The sequence below is a fragment of the Tinamus guttatus genome, unplaced genomic scaffold, assembly GCF_059628265.1.
Source record: "Tinamus guttatus ecotype Peru unplaced genomic scaffold, ASM5962826v1 Tinamus_guttatus_pri_ptg000753l, whole genome shotgun sequence".
NCBI lineage: Eukaryota > Metazoa > Chordata > Aves > Tinamiformes > Tinamidae > Tinamus > Tinamus guttatus.
The window spans coordinates 160,587-176,669 of record NW_028289287.1 but is presented as its reverse complement, the minus strand read 5'-3'; the positions used below and the strand labels follow the sequence as shown (position 1 = coordinate 176,669).

The following is a 16,083-nucleotide window of genomic DNA, read 5'->3' as shown; positions in this document are numbered from 1 at the left end:
ATAAGTCAACAGCATGTTTGAGCAGTACCCTTCTGGATTGTAAAAGTTAATTCCTAATAACATGGGGTTCACTGGTGAACAAATCTTGGCATCTTTTTTGAGGTTTCTGTTTTTACCTCTGTCTGTGAACTTGTGATGTTGCTCATCCACAAGCTCTCAAAAATCAAGCAAGTTTGATATAACAAACTTGCCAGAAGCAAATTAAGAAGAAGCAAATCCAGAAGTAAATTAAGTAGAAGTATACATATCATTTAAAAGCCCTTTTTAAGAACTGAACAGCATTCTGAACAAACTGCAAATTCTTGCAGATATTTACAAATCATGCTAATTGTTTCATGACAGATGAAAATAAATTGTCCCATAAGCAACAAAATAAAGACTGAGAGCATATTAAAAAAACACACACACACACACATGTCCTCTAGATATCCTGCCCACTTCTTTCCACCTCTTTTGAGAGATAAAGATAGCAATTAGATTGTGGATTTTTCATCTTTTCCAGAAGAAAAAAATTAGGTAGTCATCCAATTTACGTAGCAAAAGCATCAAAGGGTGCTCAGTGTTTACATTTTAAAAGCCCATAATACATATTTGCGAATACCATCGGTTCAAATTGTCTTCACTTACTTTCACAAGAAAAGACAAATTATTTTTTAGTTCAGTTCATTTGTAGATGCACATTTCCTTTGAATTATACTTACATGAATGGAACAACTCTACAACAAACTAACAGTACACCTGCTATGTCATTGCTTATTCTATTCCCCAATCCATACTCCAGCCTTGAAGCTTATAAAACCCAACACAACCCTTGATTTGAACTGAAACTGATGAATGTTTGGTGGGGGAGGGGGGGAAGGCATTTTTGCCTTCATTTGCCTGCATTTTTTTTGGGGGGGGGAGGGAGGAAAAAAAAACCAAGAAAACAAACAAACACACAGAAAACAAGAAAACAAGACAAAGCTGCAGCAATCAATATCCTCTATCACTTCCCAAAAGAGTATAAAAGTTGTTCTAAACCCTGCAAGAAACAGATTTCTCAATTGCAACATTGCCTGAAAATGTTAAAAATAGACTAACTCACATGAAACATTACTGTGAGATGCCCAACATGACACAGAGGCTGCTGAATTAACCCATATATGAGATTACTTAACCCAAGCCTTCTGAAGTCCTCTTCTGTTTCTTCCAAACACTCAGGCATCATTAACTTGCTTTGGTAATTAAACATAAACCAGTACATCAAATATCTGCTTTAGTATAAAATTGCAACATCGGCATGGTCAAACAAGCTCTGTTTTAAAAATAAAAGCACCTATGGAAATCAAGCATATAATACTTCAAATATGTGAATAATAATGGATGTTAGCATTAATTTCAGCTGCAGAACATAATAATTGCTATGTTACTACATGTATTGTGTGCATATATGCATAGCAATATATTGATACGTATTGGCATTAAACAATGGTTCATCTACTAACATATTCCATCTCCACCAGTACCTAGTTCCTGATACTTTGAAATCAAAATATTAGATAATGTGCCTAACAAATTATTGAATTATTATTCAATAACAGTAAGGATGAGAAAGATAATCTTTTCATGACCTTTGAGATGATACACTATTTCAACAAAGCACAATATTTGACTGTGGAACAGTCAAATGGAACAACACAGTTTCCAGCTCGCAATATAATGAATTAAAGTATTTCAAAGCTTCTCCAAAAACATCCTTTTCAAAGGAATCCAAAACGATGCATATTTTTATTATCAGGCTATTGTCAGATGAGCCTTCCTTGAGTGGAAGAGACAGATTGCAAAATATACATTATATATATTTTCTTACAAAAGAAAATTAAACAAACATTGACGCAGTTAAATTCTTGCTTGGGTCAGGCTGAATTTTCGATTTACAATAAAGTGGACTCTCAATGAAATAAAATAAAAATGTTGTGTCAATTTTCCTGGATCCTTTCTACTCATGACAGAATGTTACCAAAGCTTAAATGGAGCTGTTGTTTTGAAATTTTACATATCAAGCTGAACATTATTTCATTTGAAAAATTCTTTTCAGGAGTTATACTTGACAGAAAATCAACTAGTCAGGATAAGAAAAAGCTTTGCAGCATCACTAACCACTCTTCTATTTACAGTGTAGACTATTAGTCAGATGTTTCAAAGACCTACTGTAACAGATATCTGAATCAAATACAAGAATAAGCTAATATAATTTTATAAAGCGGCATAACAAAATTTAGTTATTTTTACAGTTGCTTTAGTAGACTGGCAATAACAATAACAGTTTGAATACCTGTTTAGCTACACCTCTCACTTTAACTGCTCTGTGCGTTAAATGGATTTGTTTTCCACAAAATATATAGTTTTCCCAAATTGTACAAAAAAACAAACAAAAACAAAACAAAAACAAAAAACAACACACACATTTAATCAAAACATTCAAATATTATCATAACTTTGTTAATATTCTATAATTGCAATCTCAAGAAATATTATTAGCAAAAAAGGAGGAATACAGAAAGTTTTCTTGTCAATTTACGACGGAAATATGGTGCTTTAACATTAGAATGTATTTTTAGCCAGATCCTTAGGAAGACTGAAACTGGTAGAAATCTTTCTTTTATCACAATTCTGTAGAAAATATTTATCAATATTTTTACAATAGTTCCAGTGCTGCTGTATTTGAATATTGTTCAATGCACAAATGACAAGGAACAGCTTGCCTTCTTTTCTAGGCATGAGTTTTTCCATGACAAAAGACTATATTATATTCATAGCCTACAGTGAAAGTATGCTACAATAAACTGTCTTATAGAACAACTAAAGAGTGTGAATTCCTAATGTTTTAAAAGTCTACAGCAGCTACTGCTCTTGACAAATGAACAGAAGGCAGATACAGTTATTCTCAGTAGAAAGGAAAAAGAATACTGAAAAATGATAGAGTAGTTTTCACAGCATGATTTGTAGATGATTACATCTGGTAATCTGGTGGTATGTCCAAGATGTGCATTACTCCAGATGCATGCAGCAAGGAATTGACAAATAATGGTAAAATTTTTAATAGTGCTGTAGTCTGAGTCATTAATGTCTACAGTCATGAAGTGGTAGACTGCATTTGAATGGAGAATGACATTTACAGCCACTGCTGGAATTAAGAAGCCATTTTCAGCAAGCTTTCAATGAATTCTTTGCTATATAAACTATAAAAGTATAAATTCACAATTTACTCCTACGAGAAGGATAAACTAATAAGTGTTATTACAATTTGCACTGATTTCATGCATTTTCAAACAAGTACTTTTAATGCCCCTGATGGTGGAAGAAACACACATTCTACACTCATAACCATCATTGACAGAGAAGCTTAAAAAGGATAAATCTAAGTAGCAACAGGATAAAAGCACTTACAAAAATTATTACAGCATATCCTAAGAATTTGCTGCCACAAAGAGTTACAAAAAGAATGGATATATTAAAAGATACTTTCTGCAGAAGAATTCTTAAGGAAAGCAGACAATACTGGAATTAGTTCCCCTCTTACATTTTCGTGATGGTTGAAATTACTAATAATCATTAAAAAAAAAGTGTAAAAGTGTAGACGGTAATTGTCTAAACAAAATTCTGAAAGACTTGGGCTGCACTGTATTACTTATTTGATGTTTTTATTTGATGTCTTATATTTCAGACAAAAACTCTTCATAGGAACAAGCTAACTCATTGGTGAAATATGGTTGAAGTCTATTGGTCCATAGCAGATTTAGAACAGCTGCTTTATGAAATCTTATATATCTGAAACTCACATAATGAGGAACAGTCTAAAAGAGCAGTTTAACTTCTGCACAGAAAGCCATAATCTCAAAACAGATTTTACAATAAAATTTCAAACATACCAGTAAATTTAAACCATAAAGTATAACATACAATTTTTCAGTAAATTATTTCACGTTGAACTAATGCTTGAATTACTAACATGTGTATCCTTCTTATGATCTTTATTTTAAAATTAGAGAAGATTACACAATCATAAGGACAGTTGGCAGCAGAACCGAAAGCATTACAGCTTTCTGACTGACAATCTTAATAACTGAAATAGGGACCTTTGGATTTAACTTTCTGTCACCAGATGACTACAGATCAGGAAAGGGAGCTTTCTATTTGCTATTCAGTTAGATTCTAAGAATTTTTTATTCTCAAGTGTCACAGTCCTAATTGTCACAAGCAAAAAAGTAGTTTAGAATATTGGTCAATTTAGAACAGATCAAAAAACAGGCTTTTCTTAAAACAGGAAGACTGAAAACTGAACAGTAGTTGGAGACTATGAAATGCAAAAACCAATAGCTTTTTGAATTTTGGATCATCACATGCATCAACTGTCAATAAATTGCCTGCCTTATGGATTGAGTAGAAAAGAAGAATGGATCCAGATAGTAACAGTCAAAAACAATTGAATGCTAAGAAAAAAGGATTAAATAAAGACAAAAACTGTGACACAGATTTTCTGTAAGATGCCTTTACCCAGTTTAATATTTTTTTCTTCAATATCACTCCTTTTGCATCCTGCTCATACAAACTCCTTCTGACACACTAGCACACGTTTGAAGGCCAAAGTTGCTTATCACTCTCCTGTTAATTCTTTGACAACTTGCACACAGACCAGCTCAGAAGTTTTAAGTGAAATACAAACACCTGCGTTTAAGCAAAATGCATTCACCTGCATTGAATTTAACACTGTCATCTTGAGTCAAGCCTTTCTTGCCAAGGGTGTCATCTAGAAAATGGAATAAAGCAATCTGTGGAGTTTCAGAAAAGCAGCTGAGATCTGGTTAACTCCCTCATGCAGGCTCATGGCTAACACAAACCAACAAACAAACAAAAGCACACACCTGGGCAGTCCTAGGCCCTTACATACAGTCTGTCTATTCATTCTTGCATTCTGGGTAATAAATACAACAAAACAAAACAAAAAGACATTCCATAAAAGGAACCACCCATCGAATTCGTGCAAGCTGTTTTACAGAAGACTAATAATTGCATAAAATAATCCAAGGAAATAAATACAACAAAATAAACACACCTGTCTGTAAGCTCATATCCTTTAAAGCCTGCACTAAAGGATATTTCATACCGCGAAAAATATGAGCAAAACAGATTAAAAATCTTAACTTGTCTATTTACAGAACTATGATCATTTTAGAACAAGAGCTTGATTAAACAAGCAAAGGAAAAATTCTTATGGTGCTTGTGGTAAGTATCTTACGATGTGACATGATACTACAAGCATCATTTCCAAGATCTACATTTCCTTATCTTCAATGTAGCTAATATGAGGAATAAAAGTTTAAAAAATAGTGATGTGAAAGGCAGAAATTAAACAAAATTAAGTAAACACCTGAAGGGGATACCTGACCTACACAGTCCACTACATTCATTTTTAATTTGTTTCCCCATGTTTTTTAACAAAAATTGTTTTGACTTGTCCCCCAGTGCATTATAGATGGTTTATCTGTTAAAATGAACAGAAAAATGTTTAAGTGTGTTAAGTGTGTTAAATATAAATAAGATAAACTTCATATGTTAACCAAAGTTTTTTGAAGGTTTGTGCTGCAATGTGTTTAACAGGATCTTTTACTGATTTTCCCAGCACATCTGGTGAGCTAATATATTCCAAAATATATATATTCCAAAAATAAATGGAATAATTTCAGTACTTCAAGTTATTAAATAAGCTGTTTTCTACAGTGTTACCAATCTAAAAAGGACCAATTACAACAAGGTCAGAAATTGAAAATGTTTGGTTTTAAGTATAACTTCTTGGATTGTTCAAGACTAACATATAAAGGAAAGATTAATGTGCAGAAAAAATTTTCTTTTCAGAACAAATAATTCCCCAATATAAGGGGAGTGGTCAATCAGAAAATATGTCATTTTTAAGCAGAAAAAGATATAACAGAAACAAGGTTGGTGTAGTAAATCTACAAAGAGTAAGAGTCTGCTCTAAGCATATGCAAACTGTAAATATGAGCTTTTTGATTACTAAGTTATATGATGTTAACCTGTCGGCTATATCTATCTATATGTACACATACACACATATGAACAGTTGCATTATTTTCAAATCATTCTATATAAAATATATTTTTATTCTAAAGATATTACAAGTATTGTCATAGTTGAACACAGATTGCCAAATATTCTTAACTTCCAGGGGCAGGATGAATCCCATTTAAACCTTTCTATTAAGTTCTGATCGAGTTTCCTCTAAACCTTGTAAGCGAGGTGCCTAATTCATTGTGTCCGCAGTCCACAAGATAGCTATATCCCTCCCCGAAGAAAAAATATTTTTGAGATGTCTACCATGCCTTAACGAACAATATCTCTTATAAGAAAATGCGATACAAAGAGCAGATAAAGAGCTACACTTTTTTTTTTCCCCAGAAATGTAATTCTCTTATATTTGAGATCTTCTTTTTGTATATGTCCCACTCATCAGAAAGACTGTAGGCACGGGCAAAAGGAAAAAGCCACTTTTCCTTTGCAATCCTAAACAAAGTCCCTCTCACAAACTTACTAGTAAGAACACTTTTCCTTCCAAGAGCATGGAAAAATTAGTTAAGACAAGTAATCAACTCTTTTTTAGTGTTTCAGTATCAAAACATGGAGTTTTGATACCTAATCTAGGAAAACAGTCATTCCGGAATATTCTCTGAGGCAACTGAATATTGTCTCTTTTATATACTTTGGTTATCACCAAACACCTGGCATTACATTCACTCATGTTGGAGCTCTGCTTGAGATGGCACCAAATAATGACAACTGTGTCATATCAGAGGGATTTCATTATTGCAATAGAACCTAATTTGGGCCATGAGTACGCATTTGATTGGAATAATCTGTATTGCTTTACTAAAACTCAAGAAACACAAAGAGGTCTGTACACACTGTAAGATACCTTTTAAACGATACCTTTTAAACGATTAAACGATTCAGTAGACTTGTTCAGGTGATCAACAATACAGGTACTGTAGAGACTAATTAGTTAATACTTATAAATCTACTGAAAAATTTAAATCTACTGAAAATGAAAATCACTTCCCGATATAAAATATGAGTGTTATTGTAACACAGTCTTTAACCCTGAAAATGTCATATATCAAGACAATATTATCTGTGCCTAAGCGTAAGTGTAATAAGTTTATGTTTCACCAAAATGGCTAACGACATTTTCCTTCTTTCTTAAATTGCACAAATCCTATACAAATCCTTTAATCCTGAGTTATCTGGCTGCTAATGTAACAGTGGTCAGGTCTGCTGCATGTAACAAAATAAATTCAGACAGGAGTACAAAAAATGTAGACTATTGTTTTCATTAAAAAAGGCACATGATTTGTCTACTTGCAAAAGAAAAGTTAATTCTTAACCTATATTCTATATTGAAATAGTAACCATGAATTAACCAGAGTAACCATTTTAAAGAGAACCCATCTAATTCGTTTCCCTCAAAAAAGTATAAACTGAGGTAATATGTCATGTAAAATATCAGGCCAGTCTATATTAGAAGCAAGTGAAAAGAAAGTCTTATAATGAGAAGAGACTGACCAAGGACAGGCACTAAAGATTACCTGAATGTATACTCACATACTACTACACTAAGCTCGTTTGGATTTACCTTGAATTCTTCAACAATAATGCTCAAGGCTTCATGTCCAGCTTTTCTCATGTCTTCTAACTCCAGTTTATGTTTTTCCTGCACATAAATAAGGAAATATTACATAACACACAGGCACCACGCATACCACGTTACTTAAACTAAGACCTTTTTTTTTTTTTTTTTGATTTTTTGTCTTCTGTGGAAAAATGCACACATCTTTTTTTTTTTTTTTTTTTTTTTTTTTGCATATTATATGTACGCTCAAATCAAGTTATTCCTAAGCTTATCTATCTTTTTAAGTACAGATAGCAGCCTTCCAATTCTTGCCTTTCCTTGCCTGTTTTGTGATCAGAATTAGCAACTTGAATATCTCCTTGGACTGACATCAGTATTTCACAAGGAGTAGCACTGCTCTTTTTTCAAACTATCATGAATAAGAGGCTGAAAAAGAGGCTCTTCCCTCATTCTCTTTATCCATGATCTCTTCTTAAATCAGCTGGTTGTACGTTTTACACACACTGGGAAAATTGGTGCAGAACTGCAGAAAGGTATTCATCATGAACCTCATCTTGCAGCAATTATGCAGCAATTATGCAGCAATTATGCAGGATATCTCTTTATGCAAACTACACGGCATATCTTTGGCTTTCTGGATGGAATTTAATTTGGAATATATTAAGTTTTCTAAGTTCTATACAGTTGAAAAAAAAAGCAAAATCTAATATATAAGCATGTTCATTTACATTATGAATGGCTATACAGCATTATTAAAAACAAATTCAGCTGCCTAACTATTATATCAGAAGAGAGATTTCTGCACTGCCATTCAGTTCTTTTCTACCAAAAAGAGCATTTCAGCAAAACATTTCAAATTATAGTTATTCATCCTGTATATCTTTGGGTCGGACAGAGGGAGATACTGAGATTTGAATATAACTGGTTTTCAGGAAAGTGTGGAGCTCCACAAAAACAGCTGATACAAAGCTGAACTGAACATGGAAATATTTGTAAATGTAAGCAAACTACTATTTCAGGTAACATGCCATCTGGATACATCAGTCAAGTTACATTGGTGAAGGGCAGATATCCCTGACAAACTAGCTAAATTAAAATGTTTTGTATAAAAACATGCTTTGAAATAGGCAGGCTTTTGCAGGTAAAGAACTACAGAAGAGTAGATAGGAGAAAAATATGATCTGGTGCTTAACTTAAAAAGTTCACAAAAGTTAATAAATTAAGTTACCTGTGAAAATTAAACATTGAAAAAAATAAGAAATCAGTCATTTTAAAGCATTCCAGATTAACGGGGCAGGGCGGGGCGGGGGGGGAGAGGCTTTAAATCAGAGGGGTTGAAAAAATAAGGTGCCAGAGATCTTTTGGATCTATTAGTGAGAAACAATGCATCAATTATGTTGAAGGAGGAAATAACATACTTCAACCCAATAAAAAAGTGGGACACCCCTTGCTAGCATTACCTGGCAAATCAGGATGTAAAAGGAAAAAGCACAGATTTTCTTCTGAGATTAAATTTCGAGTTTTACAGAATTAGCAACTTACACACAGTCACATACCAAATGTGAACTGGAAACATAAGATGAAGCCTTACCTGAAGATAAATACCAACACCAAAGTATAATTACTAACATGGAAATTCTGTTTGTCAAAGAAATGGATTGCTAAACCTAATCAATTTAGGAATAATAATAACAAAAAAGAGTATTTACTTTAAGCATTCCCTTAAGAAGAAAAAATAATCTTATTTGTGAGAAATCACTGGTAAGGCATAAGCCGTTTAGGATTGATCAGGCCTAGCAATCTGTTTCTATGACACAGTTGACAGAAACGAAGAAAAGGCATTATTACAAGTACAGAGAAGATAAGTTTTAATGTCACACCATGATACACCATGCAAGGAAAGACTTTTTAAATATTCCAAAATTCCAAAGACTGGATGAACTGCATTACATTGCTTGTAGCATATGTCTATTTTCAAGATATTTCAGCTAATACAGTAGACCTGTAAGTTTACTTCTTTTAACTTGTAAAAGTGTACAATCAGACCTCCCACAAATTGGCTAATTCAGATGTGAAAAATCATAATTAAAACATGTTCTTCTCCTTCAGAGCGGCTTCTCTCTTCAGACTGGCATAAAAATTGCTTACAGGAAGGTTCTGGACTAAAAGCTTTTTCAAAAAGAGGAGGCAAACCCTTCTGAAGTGCAGCCTTCCTGAATAGGACGCATCCAGATTTATTAAGCAGATGTGAAGACATTTAGAAGATTAGAAGCCCCATTAAAAAACTGAAAAAGTGCAACAGATTAAAAATACATGATTATTTTAACCATTAATCAGGCTCAGATTTGCAGATTTATAAGTAAAACTTCATTATAATATTTACTTCTGGCAATAAACATTTACCAACCTATGCTAACCATTCTAAATAAACACTTGTTTGAGGTAAGGTGAATTTGTGACTTAATTCCAAAATCAAAATACTGCTTGTCTAGCAATAAGTTTAAATCATATGCTTGTAGGAAATTGCACAGGACAACAAAAACATCAGTTATTTTATACCAGTACCGCTCAGGTTTAGGATTATATATATTATTAATAGTATGTTATAACGAATATATAATGTGCTGTTCATAATATGCAATATGTAACATAATAATGCAATGTATTCTGTTAATGTTATATACATTAAGATATTATCATTAATATATAATATATAATATTATTAATACTATTATATACAGTATATATAATTATGTGTTATATACATCAATATATTAATGCATTATATTATATATAAATGATAATTTAATAACAAACTAAAACTGGAACTGTTTTCCAATATCAGGAGCTTCACAGAAATGATTCATTATCCCTTGGCAGTATGTGGCTACATAACCGGTTTTTTGAAAATAAGATGCCACTCATTTTACCTGTGTGTAAAAGGTTTCAGCAACTGCACTACTCGAGTAAAAATAAACAAAATTTTAGAGATTATTAGGATTTTTCATGTTTGATACAGAATGTATAAATCATTTTCCACATGCGATTCACCCCAGATCTTCTTAATTAAGCATGTTACAGTGTATGAATTTGTTAGATTGGAATTCATTTACACCATTTAGCACTCACAAATGATATTTATATATGATATATACATATTTCAATTGATCAATCTGTTACAACACAAATATTGTACTAAATATAGAAATAAAATGAAATACAATAAAATGAAATAACGTTTAACCAATACTCTAACGGGACAATAAAATATCATCCAATGGAGCATGGCATTCACCCAAGTATGTAATGACCAGAACTTATGCATGGACTATTATCAAAATAAGATGATTTAGCAATTAAGGAGAGATTGACAAAACATCACCCTAATATTTGCTATTCATCTCGTTTCACCCAAATGCATAATCATGAAAAAAAACAGAGATACTGACTAATCTTGATTACTGCTGACAAAGATCTAATATTTCAATAGTCAGCAATGATTAACTATAACCACATTAGCTGTGTCAGATACTTGAGAATGAATACAGATAGGAAATCAGTGGATCTAGCAATACAGACCTCCTTTCCACTAGTGCTGTTTCTCACATTTTTGAGAAACTGCATGCCAAATAACTGCTAACAATCTTACAAGAATTCTTACAATTGTTCAATCATGCAAGGTCTACTCTATGTGAGTCTTATTATTTTGAGTATCCTTTTTTTCCTACAAAAGCTATGTTCAATGAAAAAAATGATAAAATAATCTCAATGGGACACAGCTCCAACTTGTCAGTTCTGCACATTTTAAAAGGGTCTTAAGTAAGATTTTCCCTATGAAAAACAAACAAACAAAAAAGCATCACTGAATACACTTACTATGAATACACAAATAAAAATGTGTGGTTGCTGTGGTTTACTTGTGGCAACCCAAACTTAAGCTAGCCAATTCAGTTCAAACAGATCTTGGAGGCAGGCATAAAACAGGTAAGAACAGTTAGAAACTGGTCAGACTGGAATGATTTTTGCACTTATATGCTTAAAAAAAGAAAAGTTGTCTAAGTACAATTTCTTTTCTAAATTCATACAATCAATGGAGGTAAATAATTAAAAAAATTCTTCATAAAGAAAATTAGCATCTTAGGTCTAATATCACTTTTCCAAATTAACCATTTTGAAATAAGGATATAAAATAACTCATAAAATGTCATTTTAATGGAAATTTTAAAGGAATAAAGAAGAAAACAAAAGGCATTTTTTTTTAAAGAGAAATATGTTTTTTTCCATACTGTGCATAAATAATTTAGAGGAATGAAGGCATCAAAATTGGAAAAAAAAATATACAGGCCAAAAGATAAACAACTCCGAAATGATTCATTAAAAAAGAGACTTTAAGGGAAAATAAGTGTCAGAAGGAAGAGTATAAGAGTACATAAAAAAAAAAACTTTTTTAAAAGGTGAAGAAATAAACGTGAGGTCTCTGGCACACACTTGAAACAGGTGGGTAAAGGATATTACCACATCCATAAATACCTTTAACTGTTCAGCAAAAAGATACATCGCTGTCTATGAAAGTGCCTTTTCTGAATTCTCCAATTTTCACAGTGTTTGTAATTTTAAACTCAGCTATGCCCTGTGAAATTTCCTGGAATCTCATCTATAAATTTAGTTGCAGGTACAGTAGATAACTTTTTTTTTAACACCTATTTTTCATTATTAGTATTCTGTCTCCTGCATGTCTGCACCTAAAACCAACCTAAATATTTTCTTAGAAGATGGTATTTAACAGGATGTAAGTCATATATTAGTTTTGTAAGAAAACATACATTTTTAGTACTCTAGCCACAGAAAGCACCAACCTCCAAAACCTGCTTCCAGTCTCTTGCAAAACACCTTCGGAGTCATAAATGCATAGAATGAAATATATACCTTTAGATGGAATATTTCTTTTTGAACACAATTATTCTGAGAAAAGTAGTTTTCAAACTAAGAACTTATACATAAAGAAATAAAGAGCTTACTACAAAGCACTATAGCAAAAATATAACACTGACTTATCTAGCAAATGCCATCAACATGTTTTCTTTGAGTTACTCCAACGTTTTCATTGGTGTTCACTAATTACAAAACCACGATTTTCATTCAGGAGTTCTTTTTTGCTGATATTGTAGTCCTAAGTAGTATCACTCGTACCATCACATGTGATGTCATCGACCGCAAACAAGAGTCTGAAACAACTTAAGCCTCCAGTCTCCATTTAGAAAAAAAGAATTATCATTTTCAAATTTGAGACATTTATGAAAAATCACACATGAACTGGATATTCAAATCCTATTTAAAATACTAGAGAAAAATGCATTAAAACTGCCCAGATTATTTCGAATTTCAACACATCGTAAAATTGAAGTTGCTCAGCTAGCATGCAAGCACAGTAGTGGTTTTGCTAGGCCTACTTCAGCAATCAGTTCAGGAATACAAACAGGAAAGACAGAAAATATTTTTCCTGTTTGTATGATCTAGATATGTCAGTCATCCCTACATCTCCAGTGCTGGTGAAGAGGAGGAACTGTGTTTCATATTCCAACTTCTTGGTAAGAGGAAAGTTAATTAACCAGCTCTGTTATGGCTGAAATATATTCAGTAGGGTTGAGTCCTTATTTTCAACTCTCCTTCCCAAATCTGAACCGAAGGTACTTAAAAAATAATTAAAATTAAAAATAATACTTAAAAAATAATAAAACAGGCTACAGCTATAGGTCGTTTGTTGTTTTACTAAAAGCTTACTGAAACATGGCAGTAAGCTTTTCCCAACAACAACTTTTCCCTTACAAGATATAAAAGGGGGGGGGGGGAAAAAACTCAGCAAAGCATTAATTATTTCCTTTTAGGTACCAAGACCACAGATTTGTTCATCTTGTGGCCAGAAGCCAATCCATCAGTCAACAGTAATATGGAAATAACCTGCTAGAATAATATGAAATTATTTTTATAATTGAACTATAGTTTGAAGGAAAATATGATTCCTAATGCTGTTTCAAATAATCACAATAGGCAAATTTTTTGATGCTTAGGTCCACCAGTAGAGCATTCCTTTCAAGACCTATTCTTCCAAATTCTGTCTAATTTTGATCATTGTTCATTCATAAGCTCTGGTCACTATATACTTGGGTGAATACCTTACTCCATTTGTGGATATTTTATTTTCTGATTTCAGTATTGGTTAAATGCTATTCCATATTTTCCCAAATATAATGGAAAATAATAAACTGGCAGATGACAAGAACTGTTCCTCTATGAACACAGGCAAATTTATGTGTATTGGATGCTACTAAGATTCATATTAAGCACTCACGTAAACTATGAGGTCATGAAATTCCATGTTTGCACAATTCTACTTGAACAACATTGTATGATCATTCTAACATTACAGAAAATTTTCATTTTTGTATTCCATACCAAGAATGCTTTAAGGTTTGGAAACGTCATTTCCAAATCCAAGAGATGTGATCAAGTACGCATTCTGTATGAATGCATGTGATATATATGTGCAATATAAAAAGAAAACAAAATTTTCTGGGAATTTTCATCAGAAAAAAAATTTAAACTCACAAAACAGTACTCGGAATTATAAGGGATGAACATGCACCCCAAAATCTTAAATTTACCCTAACCTACCTTTACTTAAGCACCCTTAATAGAAACTTCACAATTTGAATGACACTTTTAACAGTTAACCAGTAAAAAGATCCCCAAACAACAACAGTCACTACAACAGATAGATAAAATTATTGACAGCAGTAATTGTGCTTAAATTGTTATGAGGTTTAATCTCATTAGGTGCCACAACATAAGCTGCTGGCATTTCTAAGAAAATTTTCAGCACCATTATGTACTGATCTATGAACGTTTCCTATAGTACAAGCTTCCTTTCCAAAATGAAATCATTGTACAAAACATTTATTTTTAATCACAACTTTTTGCATCAATTTGAATATTGTTAAATAAGCACAAAGTCATTTTTCAAAAACAACAAAGACGCTCCCTATATAAAAGGGAGCAACAGAAACATAGGATTTTGAACAAGAACTTTGTTTACCACTATTTTGCCACTTAGAACAAAAGGTATCAGCTGCCAAAAGAAAAAGATTGCAGCAAAATGATTATACAGTTTTATGGAAAAAAGAACACCCTTCACTCCTAGAAAAGGTTAATGACAGCAAAAATGTGTAAAATTTCCAGAATTTTCAGATAGTAATGCAGTACAAGATCAAATATAACTATGTGGTAAACCAAAGAAATGACAGGGGAAAACAATTGTTGAATTCATAGTGAATCATGAAATGCAGTTGTCTGCTGATAGAATAAACATCGGAATTTTTTATTAGATAAATATCTTATTGAAAAAAATAGGATCCAATGCAGGGTGCTAGAACCCAGGCATTTTTTTAAAAAAAAAAGAGTTTTAAAAGTTAAAGTGAATATATATGCATCTATTTCCTTAAGTTCACATGGAACTTTTGGTGCTTCAGTTTGTGGCCATTTCCTCTAGTTCTGTCGGTGGCCATTTGACTGCAAAAAGACATATTTGCATCTGCAGCCTTCTATTCCAAATGAATAGAATTATGAGGCTAAAGCTGTGTTTGTGCAATTTTGTTTTCAACAATGAACACAATTGAAAAAATTAAAAGTTACACTTCCCATAGCAATTTTAGCTCAGTTACATTTTGTATGCAAAGATGTTACAGTATTTTTTCTGCCTCTTAAAATACTACAAATATCAAAGTGGGAATCAAAACTCATATTCTACCCATCTGCATGCATAAAAGATCTCAAAAGGACAACTTCATCAAACATTCCAATGACTTTACTAATTTATTTCATTTATGAACCTGCTGCTGCCCCTTTACTGTCTCTGGTCATGGTAGTAACATATAGAAAAAATGCTAAGAACACAAAAATACTACAAGTTCTGCTTAAACTTCTTTTTGTTAACATTAATTTTATCTAAATGAAACACAGAACTTTTTAAAAGAATAAATGTGACAGCACTGCATTGCCATGTATTAACTCAATAAAACAGAGTCTGAATTCTGGTACCAGTGATCGGAATTACTGATTACCAGCCCCTTCCCTTCAATTCTTCCATTTGTAGTATTAACTGAGGCATTTTTGCAGAAAAACAACAATAAAATCAAAACAAAACAAGCAAACAAAAATAACCCCTGAGCTAACAGAGTTGTCACTCTTGCTTGAGGAAGAAAATATCAGGAAAAGAAGAGTAACCACTTCCTTTGGACAGTAAACAGCAGGAATCTGCCTACTATCTGATGGAAGCCTTGGGCATATTATTTACTAAAGAAAATCAGAAATGGATTATTAGGAAGCCAGAGTACTACTCCTAA

The 16,083-nt window shown here is 32.4% G+C and overlaps 1 protein-coding gene across 3 annotated transcripts in view; it reads right to left on the bottom strand.

Moving 5' to 3' along the window:
* The window catches only part of CCDC91 (coiled-coil domain containing 91), a 115,874-nt gene that overhangs the window by 61,126 nt on the left and 38,665 nt on the right, over positions 1 to 16,083 (bottom strand). For all 3 annotated transcript variants that reach the window (XM_088537388.1, XM_088537387.1, XM_088537389.1), the window contains one exon: positions 7,688 to 7,765. In XM_088537388.1, coding sequence (XP_088393514.1) covers positions 7,688 to 7,765 — 78 coding nt within the window. The remainder of the gene's footprint in view (positions 1 to 7,687; positions 7,766 to 16,083) is intronic.